The sequence below is a fragment of the Rissa tridactyla genome, unplaced genomic scaffold (genome assembly GCF_028500815.1).
Source record: "Rissa tridactyla isolate bRisTri1 unplaced genomic scaffold, bRisTri1.patW.cur.20221130 scaffold_29, whole genome shotgun sequence".
Taxonomy (NCBI): Eukaryota; Metazoa; Chordata; class Aves; order Charadriiformes; family Laridae; genus Rissa; species Rissa tridactyla.
The window spans coordinates 4,017,262-4,029,483 of NW_026529507.1; the positions used below are offsets into that span (position 1 = coordinate 4,017,262).

Consider the following 12,222-nt stretch of genomic DNA (forward strand, 5'->3'; position numbering starts at 1 on the left):
CCAACGGCCTCATCATCACCACCATCGCCTGTGACCACCGCCTCCACACCCCCATGTACTTCTTCCTCCTCAACCTCTCTGTTCTTGACCTGGGCTCCATCTCCACCACTGTCCCCAAAGCCATGGCCAATTCCCTCTTGGGTACCAGGGCCATTTCCTACAAAGGATGTGTTACACAGGTGTTTTTTTTCTTTTTCTGTGCTGCAGCAGAGTTTTATCTTCTCACCGTTATGGCCTATGACCGCTACGTTGCCATCTGCAAACCCCTGCACTACGGGACCCTCCTGGGCAGCAGAGCTTGTGTCCACATGGCAGCAGCTGCCTGGGGCAGTGGGTTTCTCTATGCTCTCCTGCACACGGCCAATACATTTTCCCTGCCCCTCTGCCAGGGCAATGCCCTGGACCAGTTCTTCTGTGAAATCCCCCAGATCCTCAAGCTCTCCTGCTCACACTCCTACCTCAGGGAAGTTGGGCTTCTTGTGGTCAGTGCCTGTTTAACCTTCGGGTGCTTTGTTTTCATCGTGCTGTCCTATGTGCAGATCTTCAGGGCCGTTCTGAGGATCCCCTCTGAGCAGGGACGGCACAAAGCCTTTTCCACGTGCCTCCCTCACCTGGCCGTCGTCTCCCTGCTTGTCAGCACTGCCATGTTTGCCTACCTGAAGCCCCCCTCCATCTCCTCCCCAGTTCTCGACCTGGTGGTGGCTGTGCTGTACTCCGTGGTGCCTCCAGCAGTGAACCCCCTCATCTACAGCATGAGGAACCAGGAGCTCAAGGAGGCCATTAGGTATCTGATTTCATGGATTTTTTTCAAGAGGGAGAAATGTTCTACCTCTCTCCACAAATGACTCCCGCACTATTTGATTCCATCTGCTTTTTTGTGTGTTTTGTTATTGGCTTTGTGTTTTTAATGATTACATTTCTCATCATTGCTGTTGATATTGTCATTTATGGTTTTTATGCTCCTACACAAAGGTTTCACTTGTGTCACTACACCTGAGACATTTACGTCTTAGTTTCACCTGGTTCCCTTCTAAAAATGTATTTCACAGTGGCTCAGAGCTGGCCTCTTTCACAGAGTCTCTGTTAACAAAGCAAGATCTCCCTGGTGCAGTGCTTTAATGCTGGGGTCTTTCTCCAAACATGCCTGAGGAAATTCACCCCTGAAGGTCTTCTTCCTCCTCCATGTGTCCAGGAATAAAAAGCTGACTGTCCGTTTGTAACATTTTAGAGAGATTGGACTGGATTTAGGAGTCACCAGTCGGTGTCTGGTGAGAGGTAAGATCGTGGGTTTAACTGAGGGACGTACCCCAGCCCTTCACACAGATGACATAAAGGCCACCCATCCTGTGGGAGGGGAATCTGGAGCTGTCTGGAGAGGCTGGTGTTTCTCCAGGGACAGCATGTTCCTGGGGTTGTGCTGGGATGGCAGAGGTCAGAAGGATGGGGTCTGGGGCCTCAAGCAGAGGCCATGTGCAGACCTCCTCTGGGCACTCTCCCGTTCCTCCCCACCTGTCTACAGCAGGAATTCCCACAGAGGGACAGACACGTCCAGGTGTGGCCACACCACGGCTCACTGAAAGGGCATGAAAAGTCAAGCTGTCTGGGTAGCCCTCTCCTCCTAATCCATCCCTGTGTGCAGCTGGCCTTGTTCATGGTCAGCATGCGCCACTGGCTCACGTGGTGTCCCTCATAATGCGTGGGCCCTTCTCCTCAAGGTCACTGCTCATCCTGTCACGTCCCACCTGGCACTGTAATACGGTGTTTTTCTTCCCCCTGATGCAGGACTGGCCACTTCTCTTTGTAAAACTTCAGCAGTTTCTTCTGGCTGACTCCCAGAATTTCCCAAGGTCCCCCTGAACTGAAGATCCATTTTGTTCATTCTTCATGTTTGCGTGCAGGCACCTCACCATGGTTGTGGTGATGCATCAGCACAAGATAACAGCACGAGGAGTTGCAGGGCACTACAGGGAATTAAAGACATTCCTAATTTTGTACTGTCCAACAGAGGAATTGTCACAACAGCTATGTTAGAAACATCTTTGTGCCCCGTAGAGAGGGCACAAAGCAAGCAAATGTAGGGCCTGTGGGGAAAGAGAAGCTGGGCTGTTTGTAGAGGAATCTACGACAATGGTTAAAGAAAAGAGCTTGGGAAGGGGAAAGAGGAAAAAGGAAAACCAAAAGTTCAACTCAGGATATGATGAAAGCGGTTTGGAGATACCCGATGAGCAGCATTGAGTCAATGCCTTGAGTGGGACAAAAAACCCACAGCGGAGTGGACCAACATTATGTCTGCTTACTTCTGTGGTCATGGGCAACGTGAGCGCTCTCCCCCTCATCATGAAGGGAAGACCCGTGGTGGAAAGAAATGCACAGTCTCTCATCCTGGAAGGGACCTTGGGAAGACTCCAGACCAAGACAATCCACAGTCTGTGGAGAAAGGGCAATGAGGATGGGGCTGTTTGCATGCTAGTTAGCGTTAGTGTTTGATGTGTACCTCTATAGATACACAGACAGCACGGATCCCTCCAGGAGCTGGTCTCAGACCCTCCATCTCTCTAGAAGCTGGCCTCGGGATTCCCTCATCCCTCCAGTTCCCCCATGCACAGACAAGCACACACACACACAAACAAATGGCCCTCTCCAGCACAGAACCACGGAACCCTGGAGGCTGGAAGGCAGCCAGCTTCCACCTTCTCTGTGCTTCCTCTTCAGGCTTGATGTTACTCAGAGCTCTTTTCTCATGCATGCCAGCCTCCTGCCACCTTGGCATGACTTCCTGCATGTTGGCATGGACCATTCTGGATGACGAAGAGGTGATCCTTGACCACCAAAAAGCTCCCTGCAGGACCCACCTGGCCACAGACATCCTCTGATCCAAGGGTATCAAAATCTACCTCCCTAACTCTTATGCCCATCAGTCTTTATCGTATGAGAATGAATTAACTTTCTTAAGATATATAGCTAGCTAGCTCCCATTGTGTACTGATTTATCATGCTTGGGTAAGTGAGTTAAAGGACGTCAGCTCATCACAAGGAGCAGAAGAACAGCCCTGCCCTCAAAATAAGGACTTCTCAGAATCATTCAGCTGTCCATGAAGGATAAAAGATACCCCTGGAGAACCGAGATAATGCCAGTATCCTCGTCCCTCTTACACACCTTTGAAACTCTCCCAGTGTCCAGCATCACAGACAAGTAATTAGCAATAGACCAACTCCGGGGACGTCTGGATCAATAGACAAGCCGCGAGAAGGCTGATGGCTGATGGAGCTGCAGAGATATAGCTACTTTGTGCAGTTTTACTGTGATTAGGAATTGGTACTCCGTGTCTGTGTTAGTTAGTCATTAGTCAAATAATAAGGTACCTGAATGCTTGAATGGCATAAGAACCCTGTGTTTAACCGCATTTGAGGTACCCCAATTGAGCTCGGACGCCTCATGCACATGACTAAATATTTACGCGTGCACCTCTGTACTTTGTGTCCTAGCCTCTCTGCTCGGTCAGCACGGGCCACTTGCAAATTTTCATAACACAAGTGACTGATTGCCACTGCAGTGGGACAAGGTCTCTCCCTTCTCCATGCAGTAGATGTGAGGCAGTTTAGAACACAAGACACGTCACACCAGGGTCTCCACTCATGTGTTGCACTCTCAAAGTGCTGTTTTTTCTCTTGCCCAACATTTACTCACCCTCTTCACAATACAGTCAAGGAACAGGCCAAAAAATCTCGTGGGGGACCTGTCAGCAGCACCTTGTCATTCATGGAGATCACCTTCACCTTTGTCAAAGGCCCTTGAGGGCTGCAGAGACACCACTGACAAAAACCCTCTTTCTTGCCAGGGCCGCCCTTCCCTTCTGTTCTTGCAGACAGCAGGCTTTGCTCACCATCAACATCCAATTTCAGCTTCAAGCTTCCAGGTGCCGTCCACTTGACCGTGTCTCTGCCGTGAAGCAAAGCCTTTGCACACAGAAGGTCTTCAATGCTTGGTACCAGGTTTCCTTTAAGAGACGTCCGAGCTTGGCCTGGAGCTACACCTGAGGTGCCACAGCCCAGATGTGCACCAAAACTCTCAGCCAGGGGAAGAGGCAAGTTGAGAGAGAGCCTGTGCTTTTTGACTTTGACAGAGGAACTGCCAAGGCGTGGTGGGACAAGGCACACAGCTTGGGGTGCTGCAATGGATGGCTACAGGCTTTTCAGGAGAGACAGGCTGGAAGGATCAGGAGTGGGGTTTCCTGAAAGTGAAGCCGTTAACTGGATGTATGGCGCAACTCCTTGGGGCAGGTGAAGAGTTTGGTGAGCCTTTGTGGGGGAGGGTGAGAGGAGAGGCCAGTAGAAGTGTCCTGTCATGGTGGGAGATAAGGAACCCACAGTCAGGATGAGGAAGAGGGTATAGTCTTTCTGAAGGATCCCAGGGAAGCGTCTGGCTGTACGAGCCTGGGTCTCGCTGGGGACTGCCATGATACTGGCAGCTTCTGAAAGAGGAGCACAGCAGCATGTACAGTCCAGGTGGTTTCTGGAGTGTCTTAGGACAACGTCTTAGCACAGCTGCCAGATGGGCCAACAAAAATAATGCCAACCTTGATGTGATACCTGCAATGCAGGAAGAGCTGGTCAGAGACGTGAAGATTGGCTGTCGTGACCCTGAAGTAGTGGGGTCCCAGCACTCCAGGGCAGTGAGGAAGCAGAACAGAAGACTGCAGACGCTGGACCTCAGAGGTCCTTTTGTCTTTGGCCTACGCTGAGGAGTTTTCGTGGGGATCCAATGGTCAGGAGCATTGAAGGTGGCGCAAAGCTCTGTACAGCTGGTCTTCAAGGACAGCATCCTCCAAGAAGAACATTGGCCTGTATCAAAACTCAGTTTGAAACCTGAAAGTAAATTCAGGGGAATCATAACGAGATTTCCAACTTCAGGAATTCTTACAGAAGAAAACAAAGATATTAGTTGGACACTGCTGTATTGAGTTAGAGTAGGGAGAGAGAGTTCCGAGATACTCTATGCCTTTTTTGCCTCAGACTTCCCCAGCAAGGTCTCTCAGGGCTTTGTGCCTCGAGGCAAGACTCTGGACAAGAACAGCCAATGGCGGATAGGAATGAAATCAGGATCTACTGGAGCAAACTCAACCACTACCAGTACATGGGAATGGACAGGGTACATCCAGAGGTGCTGGAAAGTAAGAGAATGTCACAGTGAGGCCACTCTCCCTCATCTTGGAAAGGTCCTGGAGGCTGGCGGGACTCCCTGACATCTGGCAAAAAGTAAATGCTGCATGCATCTTTCAAAAGGGTCCAGAGAAGGAGGTGGGGAGCTAAAGGCTGCTTAGCTTCCCTTTAGATGAGGAACATGTCCCAAAGCATGTTCTCTCGCACTGCATTTCTGGGTGCCTGAAGGAGACGGTGCCTGGATGAACTCAGGGAACATGTACACCGGTTACGGTTTGGCACTTGGAGGGCCATGGTGTTATGCCATTGTACGCCCCATAAAGATTTGGCCATCTCAAAAAAAGGGACGATAGGAGGGAAGTGCTAGCAGGTGGGACCATTGCTTGACTGCAAAGAGATAAAGGCAGGATCTATCCAACGTATCCAACCTTCATTGATCCCAGCCTCTTTTAGATAGGAGATATAGATGTGAAATATATTAAAATAAACATGTCCTCGGAACACAGTCTGGGATCTGTGCTTGACAGGAAAATGTGTTTTCTATTGGTCTAAGGCCATCCAGAATGGAAAGTGAACTTCAGGGCAGGGAATGGGGACGTGACATACAGCTGAGGAATGTCTTCTCTGTATTGAACTCTGCCTGCCTTTGATTTCCTTTGTTGGCCATTAGGAAACACCATTCTGTGTCAGCTCGTTTTCAAGGTAAAGCAGGTGGGAACCGGTGCCAAGGAGTGGCAACACGCAGCTACGGACTGGAGTGGAGAAAGCTCAGGTTTGAACAGGCTGCTGTAAGTCCTGGTTGCCAGGTGAGAGACATGGTGAGACTGAGACAAAGCCTGTCCATGGAGTGTTTGCAATAAAGGGTCTTGCCTTAAAGGGTCTTGAGGCTCCATTAGCAGAAATTCAGGACCAATATGAACTGGAGATTGCTGGCATCATTTATTGTGTAAGAAGAAAAAATAAAGAACAAAATAAGAAGGAAGCAATCCTTTCTTATGGTTGTTTAGTATTGAAATGTATTCATCTGAGAACTCTCTAATTAAGCACAGAAGAACTGAGGAATCCAGGAAGACTACGCACAGAGACTTGGCTGGTTATGGCATTTGGTATGGAAATGAGTCCTCTCCGGCCAAGATCCTGTAGACCCTCAAACGCTGGGCAAGCCTCTAGAGAAGTAAAACTCAGCAGCAAACCCCAAGATGGTGAGGGTGTTACCAGGCCCCACTGATGCCCATCACTGGAGACACCATGGAGGGAACGACCGGACAAGATTCCTGTCCCTGGGGACCGGTGAAGCAGAAAGTCAGAAGCACTGGTTATAGGTGGAAAATCAAATGTGGAGGTGGCTCTGAAAACCTTTGATGCACTTCATCAATGGAGATAGCTACGCCCTGTCCCCTGTCCCTTGGGGATTTGCCAGAGCCTGTGAGATTCCAACAGTTCACCCACCTTCTTCCAAAGCCCTGATAATGTTCCCCTCACACAGAAGATGCCTTAGCCCCCCGACTTGCTTGAACCTTCTGGTGGAAGTTCCAATATGAACTGGTGCCAAAGGCAGCCAAGTGGTGTGCTACATCTGACATTGCCAATGCATTCTTCTTTTTCAATCCCTTTGGCAGCAGGGTGCAGGCCACAGTTTGCTTTCACGTGGTGTCCAATGCACCTGGAATGCCCCCAGTGACAGGACAAGAGGTACTTGAACATAAGAAGTTCCATCCAAACATGAGGAGGAACTTCTTGACTTTGAGGGTGGCAGAGCACTGGAACAGGCTGCCCAGAGACGTGGTGGACTCTCCTTCTCTGGAGACTTTCAAAACCCGCCTGGACGCATTCCTGTGCAACGTGCTCTAGATGAACCTGCTCTGGCAGGGGGGTTGAACTACGTGATCTCCAGAGGTCCCTTCCAACCCCTACCATTCTGTGATTCTGTAATCGACTATCCTACAGTTTGCCATGGACTAATCCAAACTGCACTGGAACAGCGTGATACCCCTGAACATCTACAATACATCCATGATCTCATCATGTGGGGCAACAAAGCAGAAGTGTTTGAAAAGGGGAAAAGAGCAATTCAGATTCTTCTGAAAGCTGGTTTTGCCATAAAAGAAGCAAGGTCAAGGGACTTGCAGAGAAGATTCAGTTCTTGAGAATAAAATGGCAGGATGGATGCCGTCATGTCCCTATGGATGCGGTCAACAAGATTGCAACCATGTCTCCACCAGCTAAGAAGAAGGAAGCACAAGCTTTCTTAGGCCTTGTGGGATGCTGGAGAATGCATATTCCAGGTTGTAATCAGCTTGTGAGCCCTCTCTATGGAGTAACCTGAAAGAAGATCTATTCTGAGTGCGGCCTTGAGCAACAACAACCCTTTGAGCAGATCAAACAGGAGATAGCTCGTGTGGTAGCTCTTGGGTCTGTCCAGACAGGACCAGCTGTGCATAATGGTCTCTACAGTGCAGCTGTGGCACGTGGTCTCACCTGGAGCCTCTGGCAGAAATCATCGGGAGAAACCTGAGGTCAACCTCTAGGCTTTGGAGATGAGGGTATTGAGGATCGGAAGCCCTCAGCACCCCAACCGAAAAAGAGATCCTGACAGCGTATGAGGGGGTTTGAGCCACTTCAGAAGTTGTTGATGGGCAAGCACGGCTCCTCCTGGCACAGCAGTTGCCTGTGCTACACTGGATATCCCCTCCACACATCACCCGACTGACGCTACATGGACTAAGCGGGTAGTGCTGATCACACAGTGAGCTCGACCAGGGAAACCAAACCTCCAGGAACCCTTGAAGAGATTACGGACTTTCCAGAGGTCATAGATTTTGGAGCATCTCATGAGGAGGTGGCTCATGCCCAGGTGGCACCCTCATACAATGAGTTGTCATCTACTGATGAAAGGTGTGAAAGGCAGGGCCAGAAGGCTGGATGCCTCTCCCAAAGCTGGTATCAGGAGCACACCCAAGGAACTGTTCCATGAAAAGTCCTCATGGTATTCTGGGGTTCTCCACAGACTCAGGGGGACAGGGTCAGAGTTGCAGGGGGATCTGTTAGGGACCAAGGGCTGGACGAAGAGAGCTCCCTTCTTGGTGGCACATGTCCAAGCAGAGTGCACATGGCCTTCGATTATTCTTCCTGGTACTGTCCCACTTGTGGTATGGGTGATGGCCACCGCTATCCTGGAGAGGAACTTGGAGTTGCCAGGAGAGCTCATGGGATCTCCCGGAAAAGTATGTGAGTCTGGGTGAGCAGTGAGTGGCACCTCATCAAATGAGTGACCATCCAAGGTGGAGTGTCCTTGAAGGAAAGGTGAACCTAAAGAGCCCATGGGCTAACAAGGCCCCTGCAATGCCAGGAGCCAGCAGGCCAAAGGGACAAAAGACTAGACAATGGTTCAGCCCACTGTCCTGGAGACCCTGTGGGACCGATCTAGGGCAGCCCTTCCCTGCCCTTTGTGACACTAAAGACACCCCATTGTCCTGCCAAGCCCTGTCCTTGTCTACTGAGCAATCAGGGAAGATGGAAGGGGACTCAGCAGCGGTGATCCCTTTCTGGCTGGGGCTGCTCCCCACCTTGACCAGCATGGCGAGTGCAGGGTCACCCCATGGCCCCAGGGCACCACAGCCCCCTCCCTCTGCAGAGCAGCACCGCCAGCTCAGGTCCCTGCAGGAAACATGGGGTGGGAACCAGGAAGGTCCAGCCAGGCCAGCCTGGACACACTCACCTGGGGAAAGGCTTTCTGGGGAGAAAGGGTGACCAGGGAGAAGAGCAAGGGAGCATTTCTGTGCCTGCAGGGAGGAATCCATGAGAAGGAGAAACCTCTTCCTGCAGGCCCCCACTCTGGGCAGGCTGCTCTGTGCCTGGAGCAGGACTCTTGTGCTGGCCTGGGGAGAGGGGCTGGCACTGAGGGGACACAGACCATCTGTGGCCCTGGCACTGGGGGAGGTCACCAAAACAGGAGGGCTGAGGGGGACAGAGCCCTGAGGGCTGCTGGGGTACTTTGCCAGGGAGGTGTCTCCCCACCCTTGAGCACACCTGTCCCATGCGGTTCCAGCACGGTGGGGCCATTGGACCGTTAATGGGGCAGCAAGGACGGCCTTCCCATTGCTCTCCGGTTTCCCATCCCCTTACTCCTCGCTCAGTCACATCCCTCTAAAGTACCCAGGTGCTGCTTTGAGCTTCAGGCAGTTGGAAGAATGCCCTGGTCTTTCGGCAGGCTGATAATCTCTTCAGCCTAATCCTTCCATGTGTTTATATCTGTCATATCCCATCCATCTCTCTCCCATACTTGGAGTGAGGTTATTCCTTTTGGTTGGTGACCCTCGCTGGAGGAGGTTCACCAGGTTGAAGAAGCCCATGTCCCTCATCGTTCCCAGACAGGGCTTATGCACTAAGCCCCAATCCTCAAAACTAAGAAATTCCAACTGAACTCAAGAAAACAGGTTTTGGCATCAAGAACACACAACCCTGGCCCAGGCTGCCCTGAGAGGCTGTGGAGTGTCCTGTCGTGGAGATACTAAAAACCAGCCTGGACATCTTCTTAAGTGACCTGCTCTGGCTGACTCCCTCTAGGGCAGCAGGAATGAACTAGACGATCTCCAAATATCCCTTTCAATCTACATGATTCTGTGAGGACATGGCAGTCCAGCAACATCTAGGGTAGATGCTTGTGAGGTCCCTTCTGCCTGAGAACCCAACAGGCCAGCAGCAGGCCAAGGCCTGGCGTGTTGATTGTGAGGTCACCGCTGCTATAACGGCAGGAACCTGGTGGCAGGCCAACCCCCGGCTCAAGGCTGGGTTCGGTGCCTACGAGGTCATTTCTCCATGAGTACCTGAGAGGCCAGCAGCAGGCACGTGGTGTGGATGTTGGTTATGAGGTCAGTGCTGCCACAATCTCTGATAGGCCAGAAGCAGGCAGATATTGATTTGGAGGTCACTTCTGCCTGAGTCCTTGATAGCCCCGCAGCAGGCAAATGGCCTGAATGCCAGTTGTGAGGCTGCTGCTGCCTGAGGACCTGAGAGACCATGAGCAAGCTCGTGGGTGTTTGAAGCCCTGTGTTCCAGAGCACCCCTTAGGCCAGCAGGTTGAAGACCAGGCTTGGTTCTTGTGAGGCCCCAAGTATGGGACATGCCAGCAGCATCCGTATGAATGCAAGACACAGTATGGGACACGCCAGCATGTATGGAACACACCAGCAGCTAGAGGTCGCTTGTGGGATCACTGCTGCTTGGGCACATGATTATCCAGCAGCAGGCTCATGACTGGGGTCTGTGTTTGTGAAGTCATTTCCTTCTGAATACCTTTGTAGGCCAAAATGAGGCTTGTGGCTGTGTTTGGAGCCTGTGTGGTCTCTTCATCTTGGAAACTTTCTGGACTCTAACATAGGTGGTGGGACATCCACACTAATGGTCCCAAGGCTTCTTCCAGCTTTTACTTTCTGAGCAGTGAAATCTCTTGGGATTTCTCTTCCATGGGTTGAGGTTTCTGGGCTCACTGGTAGGGCGTCCAACAAAGCTAAGATGCCTGGGCATGAAGAGTGAAATATTTATTAATATACAAACAGTGATTTAACAAAATTAGTAGTGAACGCGACAGTGTTTTATGGGATGTGATGACAAGGTACACTTGATTCTTTATTGCATAGAGGACAGGGTCGGACAAGCTGTCAGGGAGACCCTCCCGTTGAGTCATGAGGCTCAACTTGCTTTCTAAACTCCTTCTCGGAGAGGAGTCTGCCTGAGGCTGGATCCAATGCTAGTCCCAGCCTTGGTTAACGGTTTATGTCTAAAGGATTATATATGTGCAATCAATCCTTTCTATCACTTAGCTAAGATTTCACAGTTTAACGTTCTATTAATCACCTACCGAGAATCTGTTGTGGCAAGGAATCTCTCGACGTCTAGGAGGAGAACCTTAAGCGAGCATCCCTGCTCAAGGGGAGATCCTGGCGTGCAGCCCACTGCCGTGCAGGAGAGCTCCAAGCACTCTTGGGCTGTCCACTATTTATAGAGTAAGAGAATTGACCTACAGTCATATTCGCATGGGAACAAAATATCTAGGCCCCCACTCCAGACAGTGTGTTGGCTGTGTTGCCAGCCATCCCCCAAAGTCCGGGTGACACTCATCACACCTCCCACTGATGGTTATGGCTTGAGCAGGAGCTGGGGAGGGGCAGAAGCGGGAGAGCGCAGCGCCACAAGATGCGGCACACAGGGATGTGGTTTAGTGGTGGACCTGGCAGGGTTGGGTTTACAGTTGGACACAATGATGTTAAAGATCCTTTCCAACATAGATGATTCCATGAGTCTGTGATTGTTTTGAGCCTCAGGACTCTGCTTCCTCCTCGCCCCTTCTCTGGGAGGCCAGGAGGTGTCACAGAATTTTCCTGCACTTGGCATTGCTCCCCCTCACATCCCTCTGCCCCAGGAAGAGCCCTGGGCCACAAGTGAGGGACAGGATCTGCCTTGCCAGGGCCTGGGGCTGAGGGCTTGGTCTTTCTGCTGCATCAAACCAACCAAGGGTTTCTTCAGCATTACAGCCACCTGCACTCTGCCTTTGCCCACCTGCAATCACAGCCTCCAATTATCTGCTCTAACGAGTCCCTGGGGAGGCTTTGTCAGGAATGGCCCTCAGTGGGGCTCATTAATGCTTCCAGGTACTTGGAGTTTGACTTCTGATTTCTTGAGCACTCTGTTCAACCTTCTCTCAGTATCTGAGGTCTGTGGACTCAGCAGCAAATACCCCATGGGGCTCATTAAAAGACAGAAAGCCTTAACAAGCTTCTCTTTTTGTAATTTTCTTCAAGACTTGTACAGCTAATTGGAGAGGTTTCATAGTGTAATGAAGTAGGAAGATTTCAAAATGCATCTGATAAAAATGATCTTTTCTGTTAAAGGATATATTTTATTACTTTTCACTTTGCAGAAGAGGTGATAGAAGCATTCTCTGATTGATATTGGTGCAGAGTGTTTCCTCAGGAAGTCTGGACACCTAGGTAAAGCAGTCCCTTGATGTCCATCGCTGGATGGACAGCCTTGCTCCTCACCTCCCCAACCTCACCATTTCTG

The 12,222-nt window shown here is 50.8% G+C and overlaps 1 protein-coding gene across 1 annotated transcript; it reads left to right on the forward strand.

Moving 5' to 3' along the window:
• Positions 1-230: 230 nt before the first annotated feature.
• On the forward strand, positions 231-749 carry LOC128903321 (olfactory receptor 14J1-like; the record flags this gene model as incomplete). The annotated part of the gene is made up of 1 exon (XM_054187336.1): positions 231-749. A coding segment is annotated over exon 1 (519 nt), but the record flags the coding sequence as incomplete, so codon positions are not given.
• Positions 750-12,222: the final 11,473 nt, after the last annotated feature.